The 14,638-nt window shown below is 36.7% G+C and overlaps 1 protein-coding gene across 3 annotated transcripts in view; it reads right to left on the bottom strand.

Moving 5' to 3' along the window:
• LOC106881343 (uncharacterized) overlaps positions 1 to 14,638 on the bottom strand; it is a 153,719-nt gene that overhangs the window by 2,237 nt on the left and 136,844 nt on the right. For all 3 annotated transcript variants that reach the window (XM_052966923.1, XM_052966924.1, XM_052966925.1), the window contains 7 exons: positions 13,954 to 14,098; positions 10,361 to 10,443; positions 9,881 to 9,936; positions 9,393 to 9,485; positions 6,308 to 6,426; positions 2,889 to 3,291; positions 851 to 985 (listed from right to left, as the gene is read on the bottom strand). In XM_052966923.1, the coding sequence (XP_052822883.1) occupies positions 851 to 985; positions 2,889 to 3,291; positions 6,308 to 6,426; positions 9,393 to 9,485; positions 9,881 to 9,936; positions 10,361 to 10,443; positions 13,954 to 14,098 (1,034 nt within the window). The remainder of the gene's footprint in view (positions 1 to 850; positions 986 to 2,888; positions 3,292 to 6,307; positions 6,427 to 9,392; positions 9,486 to 9,880; positions 9,937 to 10,360; positions 10,444 to 13,953; positions 14,099 to 14,638) is intronic.

Raw genomic sequence — 14,638 nt, 5'->3', positions numbered from 1 at the left:
GGATGCCTTTGATCACATAAATTTGTTGACTGAGAGCAAGACAATAATTAGAGAGATAACCCTAATGATCCAATGATGAAAACATAATGTGCCTAAAATAGTGAACAGCCTTGAAATAGTGAGTCTCTGCATCTAACAAAGCTTTATTGATTAGTTTACAATTGACTAGTGTGTCAGCCAACTGTAGAAAAACTCATAACAGTAGTTGGGATAAAAATAATATTTGTTATACTCAATCTGTCAATATGTTAGCAACTTAAGTGATATATTCACTGCAATTGCATGATTAGAATTGTTCATCATATGTGGTTCTTAATTAGTTTTATTTGTCTAGACACTCGGCATGGAAGGAAGTAATGTAACTATTTGAAAGAGCCTTATGAGCAAATATACACTGACCTACAGATAAAAGGTACCTGAAACAAGCTTGCTAGACAAAGCCACTTCATTTTTAATATCAATATGTTGTCCTAAGATTTAAGAATAAAATTAAAAACAAATCTGCCATTGCTAGTTTGGAGATAGTTAAAAGTTTGTGAAAATAGTTGTGGTTTCAATGCATTTAGCTGTAAACAAGTACCAGCCAGGTACTGGTGCAAATCTCTCCCCTCCCAGCTGCCACATCCTCAATGTTCCACACTGGGTCAAAGATATAAGAGCTGAGAGGGTGTCTGTCTGCTTGGAATTACAAAGGCACCTGAAACAATTAGCTAAAGCCTTGTACAACTCATACTCGCAAATACTGACTATGTCTTTGTTTTTAATATGAAATAATTTTGCTGTTATATACAGTGTAGATGTAAAACATATTGGCTAAAATCTAACTGTTCAGAGCAAATATAAGTCTTACCGGTCATTTACAGGTATTGATTTTGTATGTACAAAAGGTCGAGGATGTACAGCAGTCCAAATGTTACTTGGAAGATTGGGGAATTTGTAGTCTGGCTCATTACCACTGGTTTTCTTATTTCTGTGTACTGTAAATCTTGATAATCGAAAAAGAAAATAAAAGAAAATTATTATTTTGCCTTTGTGGCCAGTAAAACAAATCATTATTATTATCTCTTTAGCATTTAAACCGGCCATATCCAGCCCAAATATTCTATTGGTTTCATGTGTGAACAAGCCAGTTCTGACATCTCACACCTACCCTCCAATGTCATTCTAAAAATATACAATCAATGCGTGATCATTGCCAGAGCAGCTGTCTGGCTTCCGTGCTAGTGGCACATAAATAGCACCATTTGAGCGTGATGGTTACCAGCGTCGCCTTATTGGCACTTGTGCCAGTGGCATGTTAGAAAATCATTTGAGCGAGGTCATTGCCAGTGCCGCTCGACTGGCTCTTGTGCATGTGGCACGTAAAAAAAACCATTTTGAGTGTGGCCATTGCCAGTACCGCGTGACTGGCCCTCGTGCCAGTGGCACGTAAAAGCACCCACCACACTGTTGGAGTGGTTGGCATTAGGAAGGGCATCCAGCTGTAGAAACTGCCAGATCAGATTGGAGCCTGGTGCAGCCATCTGGCTCACCAGTCCTCACTCAAACCGTCCAACCCATGCCAGCATGGAAAGCGGATGTTAAACAGCACTGAGGTTGGTATAATCAACTAACCTCCTCCCACAAAATTTCAGGCCTTGTGCTTATAACAGAAAGGATTATTATTGTTAGTATCATCATCATAGTTGGCAAACTGACAGAATACAGTTAGCTGTATTTCATCTGTCTTTATGTTCAGCAACATATATGTACATATATTTACACACACAACAGGCTTCCATATAGTTTCCATCTCCTACTTTCTCTTACACAGCATTAATCAATCCAAGGATGTACTAATTAACTATAAGCTGAACATTTATCATCTGTGGATTTTCCACAACTACCCACTAATTCATTGCAGTATGACAAACAATAAGCATGTGCAGGCATTTTTTTTTTTTTTTCTTCTATTCCAATGACTTCCTTTGCTTACCATCTTTGCTATAAATACCTTAATTTACATTCCAACCTTCAGTTTGATGCTCAAGCCAGTAACAGAGAAATTTTAGCACTATAATACTTACCCACACACACGAGTGTATGTGTATGTTATGTATACATGCATGGAAAAAGAGCACAGATGGCTGTTAACAGGGAAATCAATCATGAATGTAAACATGAAGTTCAATAAATTCTTTGTTCTTATTTCTCATTCATCAAAACATGGGACTTTCTTTTGCTGATTGTAATCTACAGGTTTGCCTGTAGATTCAGGTAATTCTTAGATTATGTCTTCAATTGAAAGAAAAATCTGAAAAGCCTGAATCTAAATACCAGCACAGAAAAAGTGACATTAAGGGAGGAGGAGGAGGAGGATGATCATCATCAACATTTAACGTCCATTTACCATGCTGGTATGGGTTGGATGACTTGCCAGGGGTGGCCGCAGGTCCTGTAGTTTGTTTTAGCTTTTTTTTTACGGCCTGAAGCCCATCCTAATGCCAATCACTTCACAAAGTTTGCTGGGTGCTTTTTACATGGCACCTTCGTTTTAGGATCTCAATTCTGTTGTGTTGGGCAGGTCTTCTGATGATGATGATACAAGTGAAAGGACACAAATGTTTTGTCATAATCTCTAAAGTTTAATAATGTAGAATAATAAAGTTCTTGGTGTGCTTAGTGAAACAAAGTTATTTCTAGTCAATTTTACTTTGTAAAGTGATTTTAGTAATGTACATATTTTCCCTCTAATTTGTTTTACTTCCTAAAATACCATCTGGCACCTCAGGTTGAGACCCCTGTCCTTGCTCTAAGGGGTTATCACAGAGTTGTATTACACGCATGCACACACAAACATCAACTGATTCCAACATTTTCTAATTTTGTTAAAATAAGAAATATCTTACCGGAACTTATAGATGGTATTTGCCGTTTTGTAATTCTGTTCATAGAAAGAGTCGACTAAGTTTTGTTCGTTTTTATGACTATCAACACTGGAAGACTTTGAAGTACTTTTTTGCTTAGTTGAATGTCGTCTTTTAAATAGAGTCGTGCTCCAGCCTCTTTGCTCTTTGTTCTCTACATTTGACAACAATTTATCCATAGCGAAAAGATTTTTAATATCAAAGAAAGATTGCTCATTTGGTGGGTTAGATAATAATTTAAACTGATTCAGTTCTTTCTGTTTTAAGAGCTTTCTATTGTAAAGAGTATTCTTCAAGTAACCAGTTGTATGACAGATATTCTGTGACATAAAACCAATTTTTTGCCGTAATTCTATATTGTTTTCTTCAGGGTTTGTCCATACAACTTAAGAAAAAAAGAAATACAAGATATTCAAACAGTAGACTAATAAACAAATTTTACATAAGTAAAGAAGAAATGTTTTAATTTAAGGAAAAAATAACTCATTAAGATTACTATTCAGAAATGGGATAATACAAAGCAAGATATTATTAGTGTTTACGTATTTAATAAAAGCAGCATTGAAAAACTAACTAGAAAATTTTTGGCTGTGTGCTTAAGGAAAGTTGGTTTGTAATCACAGTTTCAGGTTCAGTCCCCATTACTTGGCACCTTGGGCAAGTGTCTTCTATTATAGCGCCAGGCCAACCGATGCTTTTTGAATGAATGTGGCAGATTTTGTGTGAAAGTCCAAGAAAGGCATCTATCCATAGAAATCATATCAAAGCAAACAGTGGGGCTTGTAACAGTTCGCTGGCTTGCCAGCTGCTGTCAAACCGTCCAACCTATGGACGGGAGACATTAAATGATGATGATGAGGGTGATATATATTTGTGTGTTTGCATCCATATAACTTAATAGTTCAGCAAAAGAGACCAATAGAATAGTTACAAGATTTGAACAAGTATTAGGGTTGATTTGTTCAATTTAAAACCCTTCAAGGCAGTGCCCCAGCATGGCCACAGTCCAATGACTGGAATGAGATAAAATCATGTCATGAGACAGGCTGATAGCTACATTTCTCCTATTCCTCACTTTGGTTTATACATCTTGTGTTACTGGGCGTTCTAGATTTACAGTGTGCAAAGTATACATACTTCCAGCACTTCATTCCATTTTGGCAGCACTCCTACAGTGACTAATCAGCGAGACAACCTCTCTAATGTTCATGCCATGTAAAATGCACCCACTACAAGCCGTGAAGAGATTGGAAAATGAGCAGAGCAAGTTTAGTGCTGTTTTGATGAGGACTATTTGTCTCTAGTGTAGGAGCCATCAGAAAATGCACCTAATACACAATGTAAAGCAGCTGACAATAGGAATGCTGTTTAAACAACACAAGTACCACTCTTGGGAATAGCAATTCCCAATAAGAAATGACATTTAGTAGAGGGAGAATTTTAAAATGCTAACTAGAAATAAATAAATAGCTGCTTATGGTTTAGAGAGAGAGAGAGAGAGAGAGTAATCTTGTAAGACCCAATTCATGCCAACATGAACTACTTTGATGATCTACTTATAGATGCATTTTTATTAGAGTAAATTTGTTAGCATCAATCTGTACGTATATTTGTTGTGTTTTACTAAAGATGATTTTGTTGTTATCTGGCTCAAAGTTATCCCTGATCAAGAGCATTCCAGTCACACCTATCCCACCTTTTAAGGATATCTAAGATGTGATTTAATGTGCCTGTACCTTTCCTTATTTTTAACCCTTTCATGGGCCAGCAGGGTCCCTTGGGACCCCACCAACTTTTACATTTTTTATCTAAATGATTTTATGTCTCATATCTTTTATTGTCAATCGTTCATGTATGCACATACAAATTTTGAGTTTAAAATTTCCAGTCATATGGATGTTATAGCATAAGATATGGTCATTGAGGTCCAAGTGGACCCCATTGGCCTTCTGTGAAATTATTTGTTTTTGTTCGTTTTTTAGATATTCTGATGAACTATAAGTCAATTTTCTTTGTATTTGTACTGGTATGAATCGATATACTAAATAATTTTGTTTTATTTTATATTTAGTGCTATATGTATAGTTTATAAAACTATAAAAAAAATGTTGATTTCTTTCAATAAAGGGGTTTTTTTTCAGTCAATGAATTATATTTTAATTTCCCTCCATTAAACGCAAATAATTACAAATATATATACCTACAAAGGGCTAAGTTTCTTGTTCTGTATTATACATTCACACATATATACAAGATTAGACAAATATTACTTTATAGATAGTGCAGAAATGCACAAAAATAAAAAGGAGTCCCTCAGAATCCCAATGGCATTGTAGGGAAGTGGTTGAACCAAATCACGTCGGGGTCACCAGTTGTAGGGAAGTGGTTATACACCATTAGGTGTACTCCACTCCCGTACATTAAATTTCTTGAAGAAACAACGGAACGCAGTCTCTAAACTATCAACACAACAACATTTATTACAATAGAATTCTGCAGCATTTTGCCCTTTGGTTACTGAGACGTCATCAATGAAGTTGCGTGGTTATCTGTGTGGCTCCAGTGCTGGGTTGTGAGAGAGCTCTGTTGTGACGTCTAGGCTCTTCGAAGATCAGCGAGCAAAAGAGGATGAAAACCGCGCGAAGGCTTGGATATGGATGACTACGCATGCGCATGAGACTCTTCCTGTATTCCTTCCGGAACTAGTCCCTGCGCATGCGTGGATAAACTCTCCGGAAATGGCATCTGCTATAGACGTCACTACAGCATTTTGTATAATTCCAACCCCACCAGCCCATGAAGGGTTAAAGCTGGTAGGGTGTGAGTTGAGAAATTTTGCTGCTATTTCTAGCAGGTTAAGTTCTCCTTGTAGAAGTTGCCTCATTTCAAAAGATGCATGCCTGTATGGTAAGCTCAAGGTTCCTGATGACATCACCATTAACCAACAGCACAATAAAACCTATGGAAATGATGATTCAAGCATAGTACATTGAAATAACTGTACAGTCTGTGAAATGGCTGGCATTAGGAAGGGCATCTAGCCACAGGAAGCATGCTAAAGCTGACTTTGGAGCATTATGCAATCCTTGGACATGTTGGATCCTGTCAAACCATCCAATTGATGTCAGCATAGAAGATGAATATCAAAAGATGATGATGTACATCCAAACTTGACTTAAAGGTACTTGAACACCTCTCACGTTTTCTTAATGTTTAAGCAGGAAGACAAACTTTGAGAAAGGAATTAACAGATGTGATTGCATGATTGCAAAGAATGAGGTACAAACTGAATTAAAGACCTAGTCTTTTGTAGCATGACACTCCTAATGATAATTAGAAAGGCAATAAACTATGTTCACTTTACAATTCATTGCAGAGTTGTTCTTGTGAAAGAGACTCACCGGAATTAAACAATGGATAAGACACTTTTTCTGTGCATTCATTTTGAGATAAAGATCTTGAATGCTTCTCTTTAGCTGTTTGGGCTCTCAACTTTTGCAGCATTAGGAGAAGTATGTATCTGGGTAAAGATAAAGAAAATTATTGTAATTTCAAAGGCACAACAGTATTTGCAATGTACATGTTTAGTCATCCCCGTATAGTTAATCAGGTTGTCCACAATGATTGTAGTAGCATTATAGTCAATGGTGTAGCAGTATTATAGTCAAGTGCTACAAAGACAAAGGTGATACCTTAGACAGAGACAATTATAGAGGTATCAAATTGTTGGATCAGGTGATGAGAGTTACGGAGAGAGTCATAGCCCAACTAATTAGCGAGAGAATTAGTGTAGATGAGATGCAGTTCGGATTTGTGCCGGGCAGGAGCACGACTAATGCTATATTCCTAGTTAGGCAACTTCAGGAGAAATATCTGGCCAAAAATAAACACCTGGCTTTTGTCAACATGGAGAAAGCCTTTGACAGAGTCTCTCACTCCCTTATCTGGTGGTCAATGCAGAAACTAGGGATAAACGAGTGGTTGGCGAGAGCTGCACAAGTCATGTACAGGGATGCTGTCAGTAAGGTGAAGGTCAGCAATGAGTATAGCGATGAATTTAGGGTACAAGTAGGGGTTCACCAAGGATCAGTCCTCAGCCCCCTCCTGTTTATCATAGTCCTCCAGGCAATAATAGAGGAATTCATGACAGGCTGCCCCTGGGAGCTCCTCTATGCTGATGACCTTGCTCTAATAGCTAAATCACTACCAGAACTTGAGAAGAAATTTCAAGAATTGAAGGGCCTTAGAGTCAATCTAGCATAAAACCAAAATCTTAGTAAGTAGGAGAGCAGACAAATCACAAAACCCTTCAGGTAGATAGCCCTGCTCAATCTGTAGAAAAGACGCAAGTAGAAACTCCATAAGATGTACCTGGTGTAAGATATGGATATATAAGAGGTGCAGTAATATCAGGAAGGTTAATACGGAAAATAGTTTGTGTGTGTGGAAGGTGGACAGGTACAATTAACACTAAAAATGTACAGAAAATAGATTCCATCAAATGCTAGGGGCAAAAACTAAAAGTAGTTGATAGCTTCTGTTACCTAGGTGACCAAGTCAGTAGTGGGGATGGATGCTCTGAGAGAGTAACTGCTAGAATAAGAATACGCTGAGCAAAGTTCAGAGAGCTCTTACCTCTGCTGGTATCAAAAGACCTCTCCCTCACAGTGCAAGACAGACTATATGATGCCCATGTGTGAACAGCCATGCTACACGGCAATGAAACATGGGCTGTAACTACCAAAGACATGCCTAGGTTCGTAAGAAATGAAGCTAGTATGCTTCACTGGATATGTAATAACAGTGTGCATGCACAACAGAGGGTAAGCATCCTGAGTGAAAAGTTGAGCATAAGAGGCATCATATGTGGTGTGCAAGAGAGACGACTGTGCTGGTATGGGCATGTGATGCATATGGACAAGGACAGCTGTGTGAAGAAGTGCTGCACTGTACCGGTGGAGGGAACCTGTGGAAGAGATAAACCCAGGAAGACATGGGATGAGATGGCGTGATCTTCTAATGTTGGGCCTCACAGAGGCAATGACAAGTGACTGAGACTTTTGGTGATATGCTGTGCTTGAAAAAACCTGTCAAACCAAGTGAGATCGTAGTTGTGGCCAATGCCAGAGTTACATAACTGACACATAAAAAGCACCCATCAAACGTTGGGCAACATGCTGTGCTCGTGAAGACCTGCCAAGGCAAGTGAGACTGTAGTCGTGGCAAATGCTGGTGTTGTGCCAGTGGCACATAAAAGCACCCACTACACTCTTGGATTGGTTGGAGTTAGGAAGGGCATCCGGCAGTAGAAACCATGCCAAATCAGATTGGAACTTGGTGCAGCTTCCCGGTTCACTGGTCTTCTGTCAAACCATCCAACCCATGCCAGCATGGAAAGCAGATGTTAAATAATGATGATGATGATGATGATGACAGGATTCCACATAATTTCCATGTACAATGTTTTACTCACAGGGCTCAAGCCTATGGTAAATGATACCCTTCTGAGATATTTTATGTAAGGAGGGGGGGGGGAGAATAAAAGAACTGGAATAATTTTATACTTGAACAGAGGAGAGTTTAACATAATTTCAGAGAGAGATCTTTCAAGAAAAAGCAAGGAAGAGAAGAAAGTTCCATAGAAGCAGTGTTTACAATGAAAGGCACATAATGAAATGAATAATGGAAGCAGGTAAAGAAAATGGTGTTTTACTACTGAAAGAGTGTTCTTTTTTTTTAAGCCAAGGAAAACAATATACAACAAACATGCAAATATGTGTGTTATAGAGCCAAACAGAAATAAAATGTGATAGTATGTTCTACATATACATTGGTATAAACCTATGCATATGGAAGTGTGTATGTGTGTGAGAACTTGTGTAAGCATGTTGTATGTGATGTGTTTTGATGGGTAGGTGGTGTGAATAAGGCATAAGGGTATGCATGTGTGATAGACGGATAGAGAGTGTGAAAGACTCTGGAAATAGATAGGAATGGAGAGCATTTTATAAGTGGCGGGGGTGGTGTGTTAAAAGGTGGCAAAGGACAATGCAATTCTTAATTTCATTTTGAGCTGTGTACATACAGAAGATAGTTGATCAATAGCATAAAACACCACCAGAGACAGATGCAATAAGTTTTAGCCAGGAGGACAGAAGCGAGGAGTTAAAAGTTAAGTGATTCACTCTTCATACATTGGATGTCTAAAAAGCACTTCCTGGAATAACTTTTCTGATTGGTTTCTTCAACATACAGAACCACAAAGCAAGCAATTAATACAGTAATATTCTTGATGGCACGTGATAGAACAATTGGTGGGTTTAAGAGGTAGGTGTTGTAGTAGTAGAAGGAGCAGAAAAAGTATTCAGGTTGAGAATTGGAAGGTGATGGAATAACTATGGACCAGAAGATCATGCTGATTGCAGGAATAATAATTTAAGATAATCAGGGATTTCTGAAATTCTAATAATCTGAAAATGAATTTACCTTTCAATATGTCTTTCAACCCAATCTTTGCCAAACTCAATAGTTTGACCACTTTCAAATAATATATGGCATGGAGTTTTGTCAGAGCTATTGCTAAACAAAGAAAAGTTTAGAATTGTTAAATTTTTAAAAAATAACATGAACTCTGCAAAAAATATCAATTTTCATTATTTAAATTTTTGTGTGTGTGTCTTTTTATTTATCTCTGCATGTTTTTGCACCAAAAGTGCTTCGTTAAATGGTGACATTTATGCTTTATTCTTGCCATGAGAATGCAATATATTAACTCATTCGAAACCCATGTCATTGCATTCACCAGAATGAAATAATTTTTTTTTTTTTAGATATTTATTTCTGTCCTCAAACCAAATAAATGTTATCTAATTTACAAGAAATCATATCAATCTTTACTATAATTTTCTCTAACTGTCATTCATTTAACTAACTCAAATAGTTGTTGTTTTATTTGATAATCAAATGTAACTTACCATGAGAATTTTCTTGCAAAATTAGCCAAACGCATTTCAAATTCTGTTTTAAGATCCTGAAAATATCACACAAATAATTTCAGTTTAGTCCTTAAGCACTGAGCTACTGATTAAAAGAGAAAAAAAGAGACAACTTTTAAGAAAACGATGTCTTGGAATTTTATCACTTGTATTATTTTCTTTATATTCTGATACTGAAAAAAAAAAACTGCTTTTCATGACAACACCTAGTTACAATTAACATACAGACTAGAGAGAAATTTACAGATGTGATACAAATTAATCAAAAGACAACAATATTAATAATAAAGTTCAAAGGCATACAAACATTATCAAATTTAGTATTTACTTCTCCTACTACCCTTCTCCTTTACATCTCATAAAAGGCTGAGGATATTTAATGATATCTGTATATAATACTTCACTGAAGATAAGCAGTAAATGTTTTAATCAAGACAATACACACTGAAACTTTCTTACTTCAGAATATCTGTGTCCAAATGATGGTGCTGTGAATGGGTAAAACTCCACACTCTGGTTATCGGGATCATCTTCTACTTGATCTGATATATATAGGAGAAAAGAAAGGATATACAGTAGCCAATAAAATTAATTTTCTTAAATATGGTGGCATCACTATATACATATGACTTAGTTGGCTCTGTCATGAGCCCTAGGATTTATAAGTATGGAGCTTAACCTAGCTTCTATGGGGTAAAAGTGAGATTACAGCACTCCCTGCCTCTGAATGGGGCACTAGCCCACCAAAGGGTTAACTTCCTAACTATTGCTGGAACTCATTTACATGTGAGTGAACTGGAGTAATGTGAAATGAAGTGCTTTGCTTAAGAACACAATGCACTGATCAGTCTAGGAATTGGAACCACAATCTTACGATTGTGGTTCCAATTCCTAGACTCGAACCCTAGGCCATGTGCCTTCACATATGGACATATACAAAATTTACATACATGCATGAGCTATCAAGGAAACTTTGACATGGTTACTTGACTGACTAGAAATAACAGCCAAATCTCCCTCAAACAACAATCTACTCTCTTAAAAGATGGGACTCTTTGGATAACTTATACCAGGGTATGCTATTTCGAGTTAAAGAGAAAAATGGAATTGTCATGGTGTGAATACTTTTATCATAGATTTACTTGATCAGGGCCAGCTTGGAACTAAACAACTACAACAATATACAGCCATGTAGTTCATGTGTGTGTGTGTTTGTGTAAATGTTTAAGTAGGAAAGATATTTACCAATTTCAACTATAGCCTATAACTGGTCAGTGGACAGAAGGGCTGCAAAACTTCCTTCAGACCAAACAAAAGGAAAAAAAAAAAACCTTAACGACTATTGATTCGTAAGTATTAGTCTATTGCAAAGGTTTAGAATTAGTTACCATCCCTTCTGAATTACCTCCCTTTTACAGGCTTAAATACTGCAAGGTATTTGAACTGATTAACACTGGTACACCACACAACAGACTTCCATAGTTTTCATGTACCAAATTTAATTCCCAAAGTGCTGGTCAACACAATGCTATGGTAGAAGGGCACTTACAAGGAAACCAATAGTTGTAAGGCAAACTTTTAACCAATTACCCATGCTTGTATGCCTATCCCTATATTTGTAGAGTTTTTACAAATGCAAATTATTAGCTAGGAGTACCTACAAACAGTTATGTAATAAACTAAAAAAATCAAAAGTCAGCATAAATTGCAACTGTCAAACTATGCAATTTGTTACTGAAATACTTTGTAGCAGAGCAAGCTGTTGTTCAGCCCTGAACAAGCAGACCTTAGATCAAACATACTCCAGCTATGATGATCTAATCTTGATTTTAGACACAGCACATCTAGGACTATATCAGCAAATGTGTCCTTCATTTTAAAAGGTACAGTGATTTAAGAGAAATTTGGACAATATTTCTAGTAGATAACGTGACAGACAGAAGCTACCTTGTTATGGTAAAACTCAATTTAAGTTAGTGCAAAAATGTGTTTGTTAGGGTTGTCTTAAGCTTTCTTTTCCTCAGTACTTGTTTTTGAAATAATCTCATGACAAGATGTCTTGAGAAATTTTGTATACCAATAGCCTATGAATATAGAGGTTTGAAAATTCAAACTTTAGTCTTTATCATGCTAGATTAAAGGTTAGCATGATAAAGGTTAAAGTTCTTATTTTTAATTTACTACTTGTTTCAGTCAGAGGACAGCGGCTATGCTGGAGCATCATCTTGCAGGGTTTAGTCAAACAAATTGTCCCTAGTACTTAGTGTTTTTTTTTTTTTTTTTTTTACAAAAGTCTGGTATTCGTCCTATCAACTTCTTTTGCCAAACCGCCAAATTACAGGGATGTAAACAAACCAAAACCAGTTGTCAAGCTGTGTTGGGAACAAACACAAAGGCGTGCACACACACTCAATGGGCTTAAGGCAGCGAGCTGGCAGAAACGTTAGCACGCCGGGCGAAATGCTTAGCAGTATTTCGTCTGCCGTTACGTTCTGAGTTCAAATTCCGCCAAGGTCGACTTTGTCTTTCATCCTTTCGGGGTCAGTTAAATAAGTACCAGTTACGCACTGGGGTCGATATAATCGACTCAATCCGTTTGTCTGTCCTTGTTTGTCCCCTCTGTGTGTAGCTCCTTGTGGGTAGTAAAGAAATAACACACTCAATGGGCTTCCACACATTTTCCATCTACCAAATTCACTCACAAGGCACTGAATGGCCTGGAGTAATAGTAAACACTTGCCCAAAGTGCTGTGCAGGGGACTGAACCAAAAAACGTGTGGTTACAAAGTGAGTTTCTTAACCACATAGCCATGCCTGTTTTAATTCAAATGCAATCACTTAAAATGAAAGGTTTACGTTTGATAGGACCAGAGGCAGTTTCATGTCAGTTGATATTAAAATAGTTAGCTAACAATATGAAAGAAAAAATAAATATAAAAGCTTAAATTACGATATTTTTAAGTATTTATTTCCTACCAATACTTAAAATGTAAAATGTAACATAAGATTTATTAGTTAAGGACTAACCAATTTTGACTTTTTCTGATACCAAACCGCTTGGTTCTGATGTGATCTAAATTAAAACTTTGCATCAAAATTTCATGTTTATTTTACTGCATTTGTTGGCATAAAGTACATGTGAGCATATCGGATACATCTGACTTTCAGTAGTGCATATTCAGGAACAAAGAAAATGTTTTTAATGTGTTAAAGCTTATAGCAGGTCCAACTTGGCATCTAGGATCTGAAGTGATTTTTGGGGACATTTTTTGGAGAAAAAAAATGTGCATAGGCGCAGGAGTGGCTGTGTGGTAAGTAGCTTCCTTACCAACCACATGGTTCCTGGTTCATTCCCACTGCGTGACACCTTGGGCAAGTGTCTTCTACTATAGCCTCGGGCTGACCAAAGCCTTGTGAGTGGATTTATAGACAGAAACTGAAAGAAGCCCATTGTATATATGTATATATATATATATATATGTATGTGTATGTATATGTTTGTCCCCCCCAACATCGCTTGACAACCAATGCTGGTGTGTTTATGTCCCCGTAACTTAGCGGTTCGGCAAAAGAGACCGACAGAATAAGTACTGGGCATCCAAAGAATAAGTCCTGGGGTCGATTTGCTTGACTAAAGATGGTGCTCCAGCATGGCCGCAGTCAAATGACTGAAACAAGTAAAAGAGTAAAGAGTATCTTATATGCCATTAACTCTTTAGCATTCAGATTACTCTGTCAAATGTAATGCTCATTCATTCACTTCATTTTAAATTAATCATGCATTATCTTGTAGTTTCAAGATTTCGAGCATGTGATTGCATATTTTAAGAATAACATTGTCATGAAGGTGTGAGAAGCTGGATCTGGCTGGTTTGACATAAAACTGGTAGAATATTTAGGCCAGATATGGCTGGTTTAAATATGGTAGGTTCTAAACACAAACTTAATAAATGACAAAGTTATTTTACTTATATTCTTCATTAACTGAGACACAGGTAGTGTATTTCAAGAGAAATATGGCAGCAAAACTGTTAACTAAAAGCTCTAATTACCTTTTGACTTAGATTCTATTCTGAATTTTGATGATCCGGTTGAGGATTTTTTTGATGTGTCCACTTTTTCTTCAGTTTCAGATTTTTCAAATGACTTGCAGACTTTTCTTTGAATGTTGGAGTGATAAACATTTCGTCTAGATTTCTGGTAATGAATGATAATTTTATTGAAATATAAGAATTTGCTTTTAAATAACAAAACTATATTATTGGTTCAAATTCACCATTCATTCAAACAGTATCATTTGTTTGTTGTCCTCTGAAAAAAACATATTTGGTCTGTTCGTTGTTTGATAGACTGGGGGATTATTAACTTGCTTGGAAACAAGTGAGGGTTGGCATCAGGAAGAGCTTCCAGCTATAGAAAATTCTCCCTCAATGAAGTCGCACCTGACTCATGCAAACATGGAAAAATAGATGTTAAAACAATGATGATTTTACAGTTCTATATTTAAGAGATGAGGAATTATTTACATTATTTACATTTGACGGATATTTGTCCTCATCTTGTTTGTTGTTAACACAACGTTTTGGCTGATATACCCTCCAGCCTTCTTCAGGTGTCTTGGGTAAATTTTGAACCTGGGTTCTCATTCCTAACGATGTTACTATTATTATATTATTATTATTATTATTATTATTATTATTAATCAGGTCGCTGCTGTGAATCGAACTCGGAATCTTG

The sequence above is a fragment of the Octopus bimaculoides genome, chromosome 4 (assembly GCF_001194135.2).
Source record: "Octopus bimaculoides isolate UCB-OBI-ISO-001 chromosome 4, ASM119413v2, whole genome shotgun sequence".
NCBI classification, from domain to species: domain Eukaryota; kingdom Metazoa; phylum Mollusca; class Cephalopoda; order Octopoda; family Octopodidae; genus Octopus; species Octopus bimaculoides.
This window is presented reverse-complemented; position numbering and strand designations above follow the sequence as displayed.